We start from the raw sequence: 17,717 nt of genomic DNA, 5'->3' as shown, positions 1-17,717 counted from the left end.
TAATATAGATAGGCATATCAGAGTTTACCTCGCTGATAAAGAACAATTTAGAGTTCATTTGCAGTTTTAATTGGAATCAAATTAACTGAACTGTGTTAAACACGTAAGGGCTGTTTCTGTGTGATAAAAAAAATACGTTTTCATATTGCCGCGAGGATATTTTCAAGTTAAGTTAGTTAGATACGACGTTATAACATCACGATTAGCTTATACGAATTCTTTAAAGAAAAAATATCGTTTTTGACATTTTCCAGATCTTCCAGCTGTTCCCATGGTAAACTTGATCTTTGCTATCAGCGCACTGTCATCTAATGCCAATGGCAAGTTCCAAAAGATGAAGGACATCATCAAGACCATGGTTGATGAATATGGCAAGGAAAGGATCCACTACAGCCTCATTGTGTTTGGAGACAAGCCCTCTGTCGAGCTACGGTTCTCTAGAACCTTTGATACCGATGGTCAGCTGAAAGCTTTCATTGACCTCAAGAAGAGGGCAACTGATGGTGCCAATTTGGACAGCGCGCTTAAGAAAGCGTCTGAGTTGTTTGATGAATATCAGCGGGAGGGTGCTAAGAGGGTGCTGGTGGTGATCGCGGACAAGAAATCTACAAGTGACGGGAAAGATGTCAAGAACACGGCCATGTCACTGTGGGATGATGATATTGAAGTGATTCCTATCGCGTTTGGTCGAGAGTCTGATGAGGACGAACTCAAGTCTATAACACCGCATGTGGATAATGTGATACCAGCATACGTGACTAACAAGACAAAAAAGATTGCCATGGAAATCATGGACAAAATGAGAAAAGGTATGTCACAGCAACACACTGAACGTGTCGTTGAACTAATATATTTCCTTATTTTTGAATATTTAGCCAAAATCCCAGTAAGAAAGGCAGCACTTCGCGAAGGTACTACCTGTATTTTGTTTTCATAATGGTAGTGTGGCTGCTTCAGGACCAAAGTAGAAGAAATGAAAGGGTTTATCACGGTGGAAACAATCTATTTAGGAAGAACAGTACTAGTCCTGGAAATGAATGAATGAATTTGTACGAGCATAACATGTATTATCGTCAAAGAAGCTGCATCATGGTTTGCACATCTCGAAAAGTTTAGCCTAAAGTTTTCAAGTTCGTCGTTGGTAATCTGTTTTAACCCTCTCAATCCCTACCCACCCTTGCTCCTTTACGGTTCAGTATTATCTCTTTGGTGTTTTTCTTTCTCAGTTGACTTTTATTTTCAGACTTGCTTCAATTGAAAGACAATTTTTAACGTGACCAAAATAACTCAAAATAACGTGACTGGGCTCTGGAGATGAAAAGAAAATGATTCAAACTTAGACAGTTAATATGTATGCATTGCATTCTTGCTTACCCAGTTATGTTTTATTTACCAGCTGTTCCTTTGGCTGACCTGGCCTTTGCCATCAGTTCCAACGCTGCTGGCAAAGAGCAGACTTTCAAGAAAATCAAAGATTCCCTTGACTTCATCATGACATATTACGGTGCCGAAAGAATCCGATATTCTGTGATCACATTTGGCTCATCTTCGTACGAAGACGTCAATTTCCAAAATGGCAGAACGGTAGATGAACTCAGAGAACGTGTCGACCGTATTATTCCTGCCTTTGGTGTACCAGATCTTAAAGAGTCCTTGGAGAAAGCTAAAGACGTCTTTGATAAGGCGACAGACAGACCTGAGGCTAAGAAGTTCTTGATTGTTGTCATGGATTCAAAGTCCAGCAGCGGTCCTGATGAGGTCCAGGAAGAAGCAGAGGTTCTAGAGAAGGAAGGCATTAAGGTGATTTACCATGTTTTGCGCATACACACGGATATAGGCTTCGATTAATTATAATGCAATAAAATAAAATAAAATACAAACGCCTCCAAAAAACACGCGTATGCTTACCATATTTGTAGAGCATGCTCACATACCATGATGGCTAAGCGAATGAAATGATCTTAATTAATAAAAGTCAATATTCTTTTGCTGATATGAACCATTATTGTGCAGTCATTATTCCGCTTTAACGGCTTAATAAAATCTATTAAAAGTCTAATTATGGATGGAGCTTAGATAGAACGATTCCGTCACTCAATTATGATATGTGTTCTTTAAAGGTTATACCAGTAGCTATTGGTTCAGATGCGAATTCTAACGAGTTGGAGAAAGTCACTACAAACCGGAAGAACTTGGTAACATCTCCAAAAGATGAAGATCCTAAATCTTTGGGAAGGAAGATCATGAGCGTTGTTATAAAAGGTGATGTGCTTTCAGTTTTCTTTACAGATTATCAGGCATACCTTGTGAGGTTAGTTCCGAGAATGTGGCAGTACATCAAAACAATATCCCCAGTGGCAGTTGGTTTTTTTTTTCTATTCTCATAAACTGTGTACTTGACACTGGGTTAATATTTATTAAGAGAAAGTACCTTTCGATCACCATTTCGGATGAAAGACGAAGGTACGCTACGAAGGCGAACTCTCAAATGAGTGATAATAAAACTGAAAGATTCTCATTTGGTAGTTATTCTCTCTTGCTTACAAAGTATTCGCCTGTTTTTTTCTCGGTTAGGCTAACTCACACAGTTGCAACGAATTCATACTAGTTATTTGACTAGAGTTTTTTGAGCAGTAGTTCTTACCGTACTAGATTAAATTCACATATTTGTGAAGTCATACACAAGACCCTTGAGTTTACAACTGAGACCATTACAATTTCGAATGAATAGCGTGCCTTCACGTACAAAGATCAAATTCAGAATCAGATTTTGGTGGTGGTGGGAGAAGCCTGGCCCTTTGACATGGTAAGGCCCAGTTCAGACGTCGTGCTTCTGCCGTGCCGAACTAAATTCAGGAATTAAGTTGGGCAAAAGGACGCCAGAAGTACGGCGCCTGAATCAAACGTTTGAATTAAGTTCGGCAAGCTTTGTCATGCTACACGACTCTGACACCGCAGCGATTCAAACGTCGTGCTTGTGCCGCGTCGAACAAAATTCATAAAATATATTAATGCATTTTGGTGGGATTGCGTTTTCTCTGGTAGTTAAGAGGAGAATAATTACGTGGCTTCAGTAAATCTTCAATTTGGTGCGATTCTTGCACGCGGTCTGAGTCGGAGTCGGGTTCCTGCTGTGCTACAATCGAGTCTTTTTAAAATTAAGTAGAAGCACGACGTCTGAACTGGACCTAAGTTATTGACGTAAGATATCTTTCTTATTAGATAACCCGCCAGTTGAGAAGGTAGACATGATTCTAGCAGTCAGTTCCACTGCAACACTTGGGGAACAGGACTTCAAGAAGACCAAGGATGTTATCGAGTCAATTCTGAACGAATATGGCCGTGAACGCATCCATTATGGCGTTGTGCTTTTTGGAAAAGAGCCTCAGGTAGCTGTACGCTTGGGTGATTACTATGAAACTGATGACCAACTGATGGCAACTTTAAATTCTTTTGATCGGGACACTGGTAGTGCTGATTTGGCAAAGGTAAGGCTGCGTAAGTCATGCAGAACGTACCACACAACATCTGTGACAAATAAAACTTGGACGGCGACAGCCAATCACATATGAAATGAAACTAAGAGTTCTAAATTAACGGTGTTTCTGAGCGATTCTGAGGTATGAAGCGAAAATCGACATTTCATGTGAGATTTTGCACAGGTATGCACTTTTGAGGCAAATAGCGCTTTTACAACTCTTCAGAACTTGTAGTAGTCGTAACGGTGTTTTTGACGGATTCTGAGGTGTGAAGCGAAAATCGACATTTCGTGTGAGCTATTGCTCAGGTATGCACATTTGACCCAAATAGCGCTTTTTCAAGTCTTAACAACTTGAAGTAGTCGTAACGGTCTTTTGGAGCGTTTCGGAGGTGCGAAGCGAAAATCGACGTCTCATATTAATTAATTGGAACAATCAAATTTATTTGGAATTACTTGATTATGAGTCTGCATGTCAGTCTGCATGTTCCGTTTTGTTTTCAGTATGATTGCTTCTTGTTATATAAGGAGAGGTGCAAGTCTCATTATCAAGATTGTGACGTGTTCGCCAACTCTCCGTACTGTTCTTATTTCTATTTTAAGGTTGTGAAAGCATCATGGGACATACTTTTGAAGGAAGGAAGGCCGAATGCCAAGAAAGTCCTTGTGGTTATTTCTGACAAAAGATCTTCAAGCTCAGACAGTGAAATAAGAAATGAAGTAAAACCACTGCAAGACAATGACGTCATAGTAATTCCTGTCGCGCTTGGTAACGAGGCGGATGAGAGACAACTTAAATTGCTTACAGATGGCGAGAGTAGCCTAGTGACGGCGAAAACAACAGATGATACCACTGACATCAAGAACAAACTGATGGATGTTGTTTTTAAAGGTTTGTTGAAACTCTCTTCACTCTTCACTGCCTATATATCTCACCTATGAGTAGTGCATGTTGTGAGGTCATATTTCGCGCTGACAGGAATCATAGCACTGTTCCCCTAGTAAGACACAGTGCCTTTCTCTACCGAGGAGTGTCAACGTTTCGATCGCGACAAGTTGTCATGGCAACCTGATAAAAAAAACTGAGAGTAAACTTCCTATAGACTTTTTTTGGAGGGAGTAGTAGCAATACTCCTAATCGCTCCATGAAACGGAAACCGGCGTTACACGCCCGTCTCGTAATACAGCCCTTACCATTGCTTTTAACAACAAATTTTCTTCATTTTTTTTGTGTTCGCAGAGAGGATCTCGATACCTGAAATGGACCTGTTGTTGGCCATCAGCACCACGGCTACTGAATCCGAGGACAACTTACGCTATTCGAAAGAGGTTATTTACAAAATCATTGGAAAATATGGCATCAGAAAGATCAAGTACAGTCTCCTTACATTCGGCCAAGAACCGTACGTGTACTTTAAATTTAATTCCATCTTCGATGATGTGGACAGGCTTAAGCTGGCCATTGACGGAGGCAAAATGAAATCAAGTGGTGCGTCTCTGCAAAAGGCAATGGAAAAGTCAAAAGAAGTGTTCGATGAAGCCGAAGGTTGGTGCTACAATGTCAAATCAAAATGATTTTCGTACAAATGTATAAGGCTTGCTTTATTGACCAAAATCGCTTAATATACAATCTGTTTTGTTTGTGCATGTGAAAATGTTTCAAGTATCCTAGTATTTCAAAAAACCAAAGCGATGTCCAGATTCCCTGCTTTCCCGCACATCTACAGACCAAAGATCGTTCTTTTTTTCTCACTACCAGAACATGTATTGGTTCAAGTAATGAAACAAAAAAGTTGTAAGACAATTAAAGAATTTAAAAGACTAGCTAGAAGTGAACTGTTTTAACAGGTGGGATTGGATTAGCTCCGTAAGAAGTTTAATAACTTTGTTAGCTGTTATAAAGTTTGTGACTTTGTAATTTTTCATGAGTATTGCTATTAGAAATTAAGGATGAAATAACGTATCAGGAGTCTTTAAAGCTTTTGACTATTTCAAGTGAACCGCAAAAATCGCTGGAATAGTCTTACAGAGTTATGGCTACACTATATCGACCATTTTGTACAAGACCTTATGGTGTTTATAATGTTTTGGTGTTCTGGCTCACTTTACAGATCTCCGTCCTGATGCCAAGAAGGTCCTGGTTATAATCATTGATAACAAATCAGGTAGCACTGAAGAGGACATTAGAAAGGCTGCCGTCCCTCTGGAAAATGACAAAATCCGTGTCATTCCTGTGGCACTTGGCAGAGAAGTAGACATACCAGAACTGACAAATGCAACCCTTGATAAGGATGATATCGTCAAAGCAGACAGAGAAGATGACCCCGAGAAAATTGCAGATGAGATCATAATGAAAGCTAGTGAGTTTGTGTTCGTGTACTCTCCAGGACTATTTTATTTCAACATACAATCCTGACCAATAGGGTTTGGGACACTTCCCTTTGTTCTTGCGTTTTTACGTGGAAACTGCGAGAAACCAACAATTCTCAGTCATAGAAATAGCCCTACAGGGATCCTTCCTTCGCTCCCCCTTAACAATGTTGAAGTCCTTTGACTGTAGAATATTTATGACACACTTTGACTCCTGACATCCACGGGGGAGGGAGGGGGATTGAAATACTGTTTTTATTGAAAAATGCTGAAGTGTCCCAAACGTTTTGGTCGGAATTGTAGTTCTTAGCTGAAGGAATGAAGAACATTTCTGGCAGTTGTCGACAGGAACAAGGCAATCATTTTTAAGTGTTAAATACTCGATACAATACTCATTGGCGTACTCACGGTGTTATTTTAAATTTTGTTTCAGAATCTCTTGGTGTCCCTGAAATGGACATATGCGTTGCTTTTGGCACCTCAGATTCGAATGCGGGAGAAACATACAAGAAAATGCAAGAGGCAGTGACAAGCATCATTGAAAAGTACAAAAAATATGATCAAATCCGCTATTCCATTCTGCCCTTTGGAACAAACCCAGGCTTGGTAACAGCATTTGGAGAGGAGGTTGTCAATCTGGACAAATTAATCGAAAATATCATGAGCATTTCTCGACCGCGTGGGCAGCCAGATGTGATAAAAGCTTTGGAAAGGGCAGAAAAATTGTTTGACACCGCACCGCCTAGACCCAGAGCGAAGAAGTTTTTGGTTATCTTTGTTGGGAGCAAATCTCGGAATGAATTGGAGATGTTAAAGAAAGCTGCGAAACCACTAGAAGACAAAAATATCAAGGTTATCGCCGTGGCTGTAGGAAAGGAGGCAGACCCTGGTCAACTTATTAAGGTGGTACCGAACAAGGGGAATCTCATAGAAGGCGAAAAAAGTTATGAAGATCCAAAGAAATTAGGAGATGAAGTTATGGTCATCGTATTGAAAGGTGAGGATTTTTTTAATAGAACTTGTAACCCTGGCAAGCAGAACTAATTTGTATGATTTTAGAAACTCTCTTCTTGCTCAAAAATTTGTAAACATATTAAAGACAAACAACCAAATCCATGGTTACCACGAAAGGAAAGCACACTCCTTTCGTCTTCCGTTATGTAGAACTAATGTTCGGCAATTCTCTGCTTTCTATCGTGGTCCAAAATATTTTAACTCTCTTCCTCTTGAGATCACTAGCTCTTCATCTCTTGCATCCTGTAGCAAAAAACTTAAAACATCTATTACCTATAATTACTTCCGTTAGGCGTACAAATATGGCTTGTCAATACGTCATTTCTATAATAATGTATAGTTTTAGTCATCTTGTGGTGGAGTTTGTTGTTGAGGGTTTTTCTCCGGGTTCTCCGGTTTTCCTTCCTCCCCAAAACGAACATCCCCAAATTCCAATTCCACCAGGATAGAGGAACTGTATGAAAACCAGCTAAAGCTGATGTGGGTCTCTCTCTAAATGCTGTAATTTATTTATTTTTATATTTATATTTCCTTTTTGTTCACGTGTAGATTTGCCCATCATACCAGAAGTGGATCTGGCCTTTGCCATCAGTGCCAATGCCGCCCAGTCGGAAGCCAACTTCCAAAAGATGAAAGCTCTCATCGATGAGATAGTAGAAATGTTTGGTCAGGAGAGAATTCACTACAGTGTCATCGTCTTTGGCTCCGCTCCAGACGTTAAAATCCAGTTCAACGATAATTTACCAACCGATGAGCTGCTGAAAACCTTAAAGTCAGTTGATCGCGCATCTGGCTCCGCATTGGCTGCTACGCTCCAAAAAGCACAGGAAATATTTAACAAATATTCCCGCCCCGGTGTCAGAAAGGTTTTGGTGGTGATAACAGATACAAAATCTGACAGCGACGAAAACGAGCTGCGTGAAAAAGCTTCTCTTCTGGAGCAGGCTCAAATCAAGGTCATACCAGTTGGGTTGGGAGGCGAAACAGATGGCGCAGAGTTGAAAACGCTAACGCCGCATAAGAAGGATGTTATAACAAAACCAGATACTTCAACCACTAAGATCCTGGTTAAAGTAATCATGGCGAAGGTTATAGAAGGTACTTTTAGTTGTATTTATTTTTGCTTATGTTTGACATGTTGGCAATGATATTTGCCAAATATTTTTATGTGTAAAGCATAACATAAACTCAATATCCTTGTCAGCAGACTCGCGTACTATCTGTTGGTCGGTCGGTCAGTCGGTCTGTAGGTCTGTCTCTCTGTCTGTCTGACTGTCTGACTGTCTATTTGTCTGTTGCTGTCTGTTTCTCTACCTGTCTGTCTGTCTGTCTGTCTGTCCGTCTGTGAGCCTGTGTGTCTGTATGTGTATGTATATATCTATCTGTCTGTTCTTTTCTGTCGGTCTGCCTATCTGTAGGTCAGTTAGTATCCGATATGAACACACTTTTCACGTAGATGTGCACAGTGCAGCAAGAACCTTGATGTGAGCAAACTGATCCAGATCTTTGTTTCTATTTTCATTTTCTTCCAGAAACACTTTTCGTACCGGAAATGGACCTTGCCTTCGTCATAAGTACAACTGCTGTGGATCAAGACAAGAACTTCGAGAAAACGAAAGAAATCATCAAGGAGACGGTTGAAAAGTTTGGCCTTCACAGTGTCAGGTACAGCCTCATCACGTTTGGCGCCACACCTGATGTTAAAATCAGGTTTGACAACGTTTTCGACACTGAGGAGGAACTTGGCACACTTGTTGATAATGTAAAGAAAGCCTTCGGTGACGCAGCTCTTGACAAAGCTCTGGAAGAAGCGCGATACCTTTTTGCCTTAGCTGAAGATGCGAGGCCAAATGCAATGAAGGTCTTAGTGGTTATCACTGATAAGAGATCAGACAGCAGTGAGGAAGAAGTACAAATTGCGTCTGAGAAGCTGAAGAATGATGGTGTTCGTGTTATTGCCATTGCACTTGGCGACGAGTCTGATACCGTTACGCCAGAAGTTATCGAGCCAGGAAAAGACAGCGGTCCCGAGGAAGTTGTGAAGGAGTTGGTGACGATAGTGCTAAACGGTTTGTTCCTAGCTACTCGCTTATTTCAATTTAGTAGTTTATTACCATTGATTATGAATCCTCCGACATCTTCAAACAAACGTCGAAAGACGCTCTGCAGTGTACCATATGAAGAAACAGTAATATCCTTTTGTCCAGTGATATGTATACCTTTTTTAAATTTGTATTATTTGCAGCTACTCTACTATAATAACCCATTCCTAGGGTAAGAGACGATTTGGGTTTACCAATAATCCAAGCAAAATCTAAAGGGCAATAAGTTAGATTTTCTTTCATTTTCTTCTCCAGACTCGATCATTACAGAGAAGATCGACCTGGGCTTCGCCATAAGTGCAGCAGCTCTTAATGCTAGGCAAACATTGGACAAAGTGAAAGAGACCGTAAAATTCATAATCAAGAAATATGGTGTTGGTGACCTACGTTATGCTGTAATAATTTACGGCTCTGACGCAAAGGTAACCCTCGGCTTTGAGAGAACCTTCCCATCCCTGGAGAATTGGCTAACTACGGTTGATAGCATGCAGAATGAGGCTGGAAATCCCGCCCTGGAGAAGGCGCTGCAGAAGGCAGAGGAATTGTTCCAGTCGAGTGCTCGGAAGGACGCCAAGAAAGTCCTGGTGGTGATTGCAGACAAATCACCAATAGGAGATAAACAAGAAACAGGGAAGGAAGCTCAAGAATTGGAATTCGCTGATGTAAAGATTGTTCCTGTTGCCATTGGCGGTGATATCGATCCTAAAGAAATCGAGGAAATTTCATCGTATAAAGACGTACTAGTTGTTGTTCCTGGTGAGGTTGACCCAACAGAACTTGGCAAATCAGTTATGGCGAAAGTCCTTAAAGGTAGCGTACCACATACCAAAGTTGGACCTGTTGTTTGTTTAGGGCAGATTTCCATTGAGTGTCGTAAAACCAAAACCAATATAATCACTTTGGCCAATCACAAATGACACACAATCCAATGAACCAATCAAAACTTGAATTTAACACAGGTAGCAGATGCGAAGCGCGGGAAAACGCGGGCGAACGAGTCACAACTGGTGTGGTTTTACGTTTGATTGGATGAAAAAGTGGCGCGAGCTTTTTAAGCTTATCGTGTTGCGAAGTTGATTCAAAACCAATTACTTTTCGACACTCAAGTGAAAACCACCCTAAAGGATCTACGCGTCGGTTATATTCAATCATATATTGCAATTTATCAAAAGGAGTAAATTTCGTCGTGAAACTCTGTCCATGACTTAGCGCATTAAAAGGAATTGTTCCACTTTTAACCACTGCTTAATTATGACTTTAAGAAAAGAAATAAAAACGAAGTCCCTTGTTTAAGTTCTTTTATCTTTTCAAGAAAACACACTAATGGCAATAACCGTTTTAGATATATAATCTTGTCTTGCGCACTTTACAGTGACGCCCAAAGTACCAAAGTTGGACCTCGCCTTTGCCATTAGTGCACTACCAACCGACAACAATTTTGGAGTTATCCTGGATGTTGTGAAGGAAGTAACGAAGAGATTCTTCAGCGACAGGGTCCAATATGGGCTTATTGTTTTTGGCAAAGTTGCCTCCATAAGGATTCCCTTCAGGGACAGGTTCAGCGATCCTAAACAACTTGAGAGTTACATTGATTTGATAGCTGGTAACAATGACGAGCCTGCACTGGACAGGGCTCTTGTTTCGGCAAAGAGACTGTTTGAAGGCGAGTCTGCCCGGAAAGATGCTCAGAAGGTATGTGTTACTGAAAAGGAAGCGTTATTTACGAGCGCCGCTATTGGACAGTTGAACGATAATAGGCCCCTTTCACTCGTGGGTCTCCATAACAAACTCAGTTGTGGTCCCTTTATTCATCCGCATGTTACTTGGTATTAGATTTTTGTAATTAACGGCGGTAGTGACTTCGTGCCTTCCAATTCTGTCTGTGGTAATGCTCTTGGACGACACTTTGCTTCAAAGGCTGTATATTTGTACTGCACAATTTCATCTTACCGTTAATAAAAGCGTTTCAATTTCTGTTTTCGTTTTGCTATTACCCAACGTTAAAATCTTTCACCATTCCATTGACTTTTAGCATTGCTCTGATATAAGTCGTGCCTTTACATTAACTTCTGTGTCTGTTATCTTCCTTGTGTTCAGGTTCTTGTCATTATCACGGATGCCTCGACTGGTCGTAACATGCCAGCCATCAACAAAGCGGCAAAGGACTTGATAGAGGCCTCGATAGCTGTGATTCTTGTTGCTATTGGTAACAAGCCTGTTCCTGACTTCGAAAAGGAGTTCCCAGATGAGGATGTTATCAAAACAAACGACACAGATCATCCGATTAAGACGGCTGATAAGATAGAGGACAAATTGCTTAGTGGTAAGTAATTTCGTTTTCAAACTTTCCTCCTTCTTTTTCTTCAAACCTCTTTGTGTAGATGTATTTCTAATCACAGTCTTATCGTTGTAGGAAGTAATTCATAACACTTGAAAATGAATCTATAAATGCTTTTAAAAATAAGACAAAAAGCGAATGGATTTAAATAAGTACAGAAGAACACGCGCAGAATTGAACTTTTGTGCATTACATTCTAGTGCAGTCCTATCTAGGAGCTTAGCTAGGTGTAGCTAAGCGCATTGACTACTATAAAAACAACTTCCCTTCTGCAAAGTAGATTATTTCTGTTATTCACTGTTTGATCTGCAGCAAATTTGATTCGTTTTTCACCTGTTCTGAATCTTAAAATCCTTTGAATTCATATATAACAATTTTGACTTAAAGTTAATTTTGTCGTAATGCGTGCTGCATAATTTAGATTGTGATTGAGCTAGTGATTACCAGTTTGTTTTTATTTATTTTTAGGTACAACCAGGTTTCCAAGATTAGACATATCATTTGTCGTCAGCACAACCGCTGTTGATAGCGGTGATAATTTTAAACTCATCAAGTCCACTATGGAATCAATCATCGAACAATATGGCGTCAAAAAGCATCTTTACAGCATGGTGGTCTTTGGGCAAAACGCCAACATAATACTACCGTTTCAAAAGACCACTAAAGATTCACAGCTGTCTATAATTAAAGGCGCCCAGTTGGTTTCTGGTTCTCCAGATTTGGTGAACGCTCTGGAGACTACAAAGCAGCTCTTTTTCTTACTAAGCGGAGGTGCCCGACCAGATTCCCGGAAGATAATCGTGGTGATGATTGACAAGAAGTCTGTCAACAGCGGAAGTGCGATCGAGAAGATCGTGGGTGAATATGAAGACGGCAAAGTCAGGTTTGTTACTGTAGTTATTGGAAATGAGGCCGACCCAGATGAGCTTATTCCGCTGACTCCAGACAAAGACAAGAAGGATATCGTGCCGACCGATAAAGATGATGATCCACGTACGGTTAGAGAGAAAATTATGGCCGCGATAGCTAAAAGTAAGCATTGCGAATTCTGTCGGTTTTTGTTCTCTTCCTATCAAAAAGACCGCAGTTGTTCGAAGGCTTCATAACGCTATCCAGTGGATAAGTGTTAACAAAAAAAAAAAAAAAACACGCTCTCCGCTGGATAGTGATTTATCCGGTGGATAGCGTTATCCAACTTTCCAACAACTCGGGTCAGATGATTATCTACATCCCATTTGCTTATTTTTGGGAGGATTACTCGCAATAGAGTAGCATCCCATCAATGCAGGGGGAGCAGCTGTACTTTATCCACGATTAGGTGTTAGTCGGCCTTTCCAGTCCCGAGAGGATTAGAATGGTCTTCAACTACGTTAACCGGTTTAACTAACTCTGCTATTAAAATCTTTTTTCTCAGCTTTATCTGACCCATGCTTGGTTAAAACATGTGATTTCAATGGGAAGTGTGTGAAGTATCCCAATGGAACAGCAGAATGCATATGCCGTGATTACTGCCCACAGAGCTACAATCCCGTATGTGCCAGTGATAAACAGACTTATCCAAACAACTGTAGTATGATGGTCGAATCGTGCAGAATGAAGACAAGACTCACTGTTGTTAAGACTGGAGTATGTGAAGGTACAAGGAATGAAATCAATGTTTACTAGAGGCTGTTTCTAATGTGATCCCTGGCAATCGCTGAATTGACTTAAATGAACTTCTTGAAAATTTGAAAACATACCTAAAAGAACCAAGCAGACAACCGTAACTTTCGCTGTTCTATGATGAATCGCGTTTGTGATCATCTATACTCATGTCATGTTTAATGAAATCACATTTGTGCCCTAAGTGCGCTAGACTCGCTCACGGCTTCTCTTTCGCCCAGGAGTAGAAATGAATGCCTTCGAATAAAATACAGTGGGTTACACTGCAATGGACTAGTATTACGTACAGGTGGGGAGTAGAAATGCTACGGAAGCTGGAAATAAGCATCGAGACCTGGGTGACGGTCCACAGGGCTCCAACACAGACGTTACCTTATACCAACGTTGAGTGAGGATTTGCTCATGCTTTTATTTGTGTTTTTCTTCGTTAGCTTGCAACAACTCCGTTGACCTGCTGTTTATCATGGATGGAGGCAGTCTACCAATCAAGAAGAACTTCATCAAAGCTGTGATCGATACATTCTACATCGGCATAAATGACACCCGGGTGGGACTGCTGTTAACAGGAGGAATAGGTGTGGTCGTGCGCCCTTTCAGCGTTTCCCAATCTGTGGACGCGATCAAAACCTATATTGACGGTCTCAAAGATGTAGGATCGTCTCCTGGAATTACATCTGGGCTGACGAGAGCCTTGGAAATCATCAAAGACCTAAGACCAGATGTGAAACAGGTGGGATTCTTATTTAGGCAATTAATTTTCATTAGGTAACTGTTGTAGGGTGTATGGCTGTGAAGCTTGGAAACTTACGAAAACAGAAGCAAAGAAGCTGGACGGTTTCCAATACAAGTGCATGAAGAGGATTTTAAGAATAAGGTGGCCTCAGACCATCTCCCACCAACAAATTCAGGAGAACACAGGAGTGAACAGGACGAGCGATGAAATCAGACGTAGAAGATGGAATTGGATTGGACATATAATGAGGAAAGACAAAGAGGAACATTGCGTCACAGCTCTGGAATGGAGGCCAGAAGGGAAAAGAAGGCCTGGTCGACCCAAAACAACATGGAGGAGAATGGTTGAAGATGAAAGGAAAACAGCTGGGTGGCAGTCATGGGCGAATGTCAGAAACCTCGCAGCAAACCGTAGTGGTTGGAAAGAGAATGTCAAAGCCTTATGTGCCTCATGGCATAAAGAGATATAGGATAGGATAGGATAGGAACTGTTGTAGGTACTTGCATGTGCGTCCTAGTGGTCAGTGCGTCCGACTGAAGCCGAGAGCTCAGGTCCTGTCCCTAATTGTTCAAAGCGTGGATAACACTAATCGTATCACTATCTAATGTATAGCGTAGTTTATCGAAGTGGCATTTCTCCAATGGATAGCATTCACCCGGTAGACAGCGTTATTCACTCCGTGGACAACTGTGCGATGCTGGCCATCAGGGACCTTAAACAATGACGACCGTGACGCGAGGGACGACGCCTAGTGAAAAAAAAAAGATTTATATTTCACCTTCGAGCTATCTGGATGTGCTTAGTGCGCCAATCGGTCAAAAAACGTGCGCAAAGAATTTGGTCGTTTCACGTTGTTGTTTGCAGGGACGGCTTCGAAATGTACGCATGTGCATAGCTATTGTTCTGCTCATTCATCGTTTTGTTTGCTCACATTTTGGTTACCGTTGCCGTCGTGGTTTACTTAAGCTCCCTTATATATTGTCGTTCTATGGTGGCAAGGAAAATACACTCTCGTAGTGACTGGTGTGCGGAAATACCCCACTACAAATGACCCTTGACTTGCGACACAAATTGAACTAGATCATGAACTTTGTTGCAAATATAGTTTGTAAGGAATTGTTTTTTTTTTAAGAAGTTCGTCCATATTTTAATTCATTTCATTTCTTTCGTTGGGTTCTGTGGCTCATTCATTGTCCTGTATTGTGGTACAAAATCAAACCATTATTGTTGGGTTTTCTGTGATCAAGGCGCGTTCAGTTATAAGATAACAGTAGGGCTCCACACTTATCTTACAATATGACCAAACTATTTTTCTGTTTGTAGGCTGTGGTTGTGATTATGGATCAATCAGAAAATGACATCCCTTTGCTCCATGATGCATCCGGAGCATTAAAGGCCCGTGACGCTGCATTGTTTGTCGTGGGGGTGGGGAGCGGCATGGATGACCCCAGTATCAAGAAAGTCGCCTCTAAGAACGACTACGCATTCCATTCGACCTCCTTCAGTGAGCTCATGTCTGTGGCACCCTTGCTTTCTGATCAGATTTGCCCCTTGAAAGGTATATTTCAGAAGAATGTCTCCTACATTTTCCAATATTGTTCATATTTTATAAGAGACGAGGCAGTAAGAGGTGTTTCTCGTTTCGAATCCAGTCTGCAAGAATAGAACGACTGGAGCTCGAAGTTGTCAAAGAAGTATCTTTAGTAACAATGTTTAGTTTTCCTTGAACTCAGAGATTAATTGGCGAGCGGTTTCGAAAGTCGGTCAGTCTCACCCCATTCCTTTGTCCTCCTTTTTGACTCTCCCCCAAACCTCCTCGTTCATATGCGAAACGGCCGTACTGAAGATTAGCGTTTGGCATAGTGCACTATTTTGCGAAAGAGATGGCACACCTGTTTCAGTCTACAGTAAAGAAATAGTAGTCCAAATAGTAATCCAGAGAGGGTGAATTTAATGTTAATATTTGGGTCGTCTTTCAATTTTTTTGTCCATGCATAACGATTTACGAGTGCGTAATGGTGTTCAGTACCGCAATTTTACCGCAAATTAGAGCAACTAATGAAAACCTTGAATGGCAAAAGTGAATACAGTTATTGACTAGCTTGCTGATAATTCTTGTTCATTTGTTTCAGTATTGGTCTCATACCCAATCGACATTGCTTTCGCTATCTCTGCCACCAGTGCTAAAGCCAACGAGCTCTACGACTACATGCTGGACGCCATTAAGCTGATCATCGATGAATATGGCATGTACCATGTCCATTATGCATTCATGGTGTTTGGTAACGAACCCGACGTGCGACTAAAGTTTGGTGCTAACGTGAAAAGCCCAGACCAGCTCAAGGGTCTTCTGGATAATATTCCGAGAATTGGCGGCCGGCCGAACCTGGAAAAAGCACTTGAAAAGGCTACTGAGATTTTCCAGCCAGGTTATAAGGGCGAGAGACCTGCTGTGCGAAAGTTTGTTGTGGTGATTGTGGATAGAAACACTGTAGGAGACAAGAATGTTGTGTTACGTTATGCAAAGAGCTTGGAGAATTCCGGAATAAAGGTTAGTAGCAACGTTAAATGTTGCTCCTGTGCAGGCACAATAATAATTCATCTAGTTTTGAACAAGGGAAATCATGGCCGTGACATTGTTTGGATATCTGGTCTTAATTAGCAGAGACTTTTACGATTTTATTTCTCCGTTTTCTTCTCAGTTTTAGTTTTGATTGAGAAGATATATCAAGCACTCAAGACGGTATTTGACCACATTTTGAAACACCTCGAAGTTCGTCAAAAATACTCCGCTGTGCAACGTATTTTCAACTCTCTTCTTGGTATTTGGTAATGTGGTCAAACGCGGTTTTTCGTGTTTGAAAAATCACTTTAAGTCCATCTTCACATCTCGGAGGCAAAAGAAAAAGGGAAGAACGGAGAACTTAAGGTTCAGCCTGGCGACTGTTCACAAATTCAACATCTGATAACATTGTCCGTTCTGGAAAGCAACTTTAATTTTTGTTTTGCTGTTGGTTTTGGATTTTGTCTCGCACGTTTCCGCTACCCCTCAAATATAAAATCATTCCGTTTTCCTAGCTAATGTTTAATATTTAAATGCCCAAGCTTAAGCACAATTTTTGTTGTGTACACGCTAGTATTTCCCCTTGTTCCATTAGTTTGGGAGAGACTTTTTCTAACGACTGTGTTGTTAATTCAAGGTGATTCCAGTTGCTATTGGACAGCAGGTGGGTCCAGACGGAATACAAATTCCTCCTAATGAAGGAAACGTCATCACGGACCCAGAACCAGAAATTGGCAAACCAGACATACTGGTTATAGCTGTAATGAAGGCCGTTTTGAAAAGTAAGGAAAACGTTCAGCTAGATAAGTCTTGAGTTCAGGGCAACTCTTAAATAATTCATAAATGTCCTAAAATTTACAAAATGAGAACATGAGATGAGAATGAGAACACCATTTTTTTTGGCTTTCATTTACGTTGTTCTCCGTCTAAGACACATTTTCTTTTGTCTTAGTTTGACAATTCAAGTTTTGCAATCTTCCAGTCGCATTATTCATTGTTTTTCTTGGTGTAGCTATTGCTTTTCTCTCAGTTTACTTTTTCCTTCCTATTGAGAGCAAGGTCATTGCTGATCTCCTTTGTTTTAAGCTGCTGTCTCCATAATACTTATTACTTAGTTACTTCACATCCTTTAGATCACGTACATTCTACTCTTAACATGTCCGATATTCTTTCTCTGCCTGTCCTGTTCCTTGCTTTCTCCTGTAGGTGCTTGTCGATCCACTGAGTGTGCGCACTACGCTCAGTGTGTCATTCAAAGAGATGGCACTGCTCTGTGCGTCTGTCCTGACCTTTGTTCTTCATTTTTTCGCCCTGTGTGTGGATCGAATTCAAGGACTTACTGGAATGCGTGTTTTCTGAGAAGAGAGGCTTGTTTCATGGGCCAAAATACTTCTGTTATGTCTGAAAAAGCTTGTAGTAAGTTGCATGTTGTTTCTCGACTTCACATTTTCTCATGT

At 40.9% G+C, this 17,717-nt stretch overlaps 1 protein-coding gene across 4 annotated transcripts in view; it reads left to right on the top strand.

The window, feature by feature from the left end:
- LOC145482161 (uncharacterized) overlaps positions 1-17,717 on the top strand; it is a 112,195-nt gene that overhangs the window by 73,942 nt on the left and 20,536 nt on the right. For all 4 annotated transcript variants that reach the window (XM_081460768.1, XM_081460770.1, XM_081460769.1 and 1 more), the window contains exons 68-86: positions 255-809; positions 1,397-1,800; positions 2,121-2,262; positions 3,223-3,488; positions 4,082-4,370; positions 4,719-5,024; positions 5,590-5,838; positions 6,282-6,845; positions 7,412-7,960; positions 8,395-8,931; positions 9,220-9,774; positions 10,337-10,656; positions 11,062-11,287; positions 11,771-12,334; positions 12,717-12,938; positions 13,396-13,694; positions 15,021-15,255; positions 15,830-16,248; positions 16,898-17,042. In XM_081460768.1, the coding sequence (XP_081316894.1) occupies positions 255-809; positions 1,397-1,800; positions 2,121-2,262; positions 3,223-3,488; positions 4,082-4,370; positions 4,719-5,024; positions 5,590-5,838; positions 6,282-6,845; positions 7,412-7,960; positions 8,395-8,931; positions 9,220-9,774; positions 10,337-10,656; positions 11,062-11,287; positions 11,771-12,334; positions 12,717-12,938; positions 13,396-13,694; positions 15,021-15,255; positions 15,830-16,248; positions 16,898-17,042 (6,846 nt within the window). The remainder of the gene's footprint in view (positions 1-254; positions 810-1,396; positions 1,801-2,120; positions 2,263-3,222; positions 3,489-4,081; positions 4,371-4,718; positions 5,025-5,589; positions 5,839-6,281; positions 6,846-7,411; positions 7,961-8,394; positions 8,932-9,219; positions 9,775-10,336; positions 10,657-11,061; positions 11,288-11,770; positions 12,335-12,716; positions 12,939-13,395; positions 13,695-15,020; positions 15,256-15,829; positions 16,249-16,897; positions 17,043-17,717) is intronic.

Source organism: Orbicella franksi, chromosome 3, assembly GCF_964199315.1.
Source record: "Orbicella franksi chromosome 3, jaOrbFran1.1, whole genome shotgun sequence".
Classification (NCBI taxonomy): Eukaryota; Metazoa; Cnidaria; class Anthozoa; order Scleractinia; family Merulinidae; genus Orbicella; species Orbicella franksi.
The sequence above is the reverse complement of the archived record's forward strand: the minus strand, read 5'-3'. Positions and strand labels throughout refer to the sequence as shown.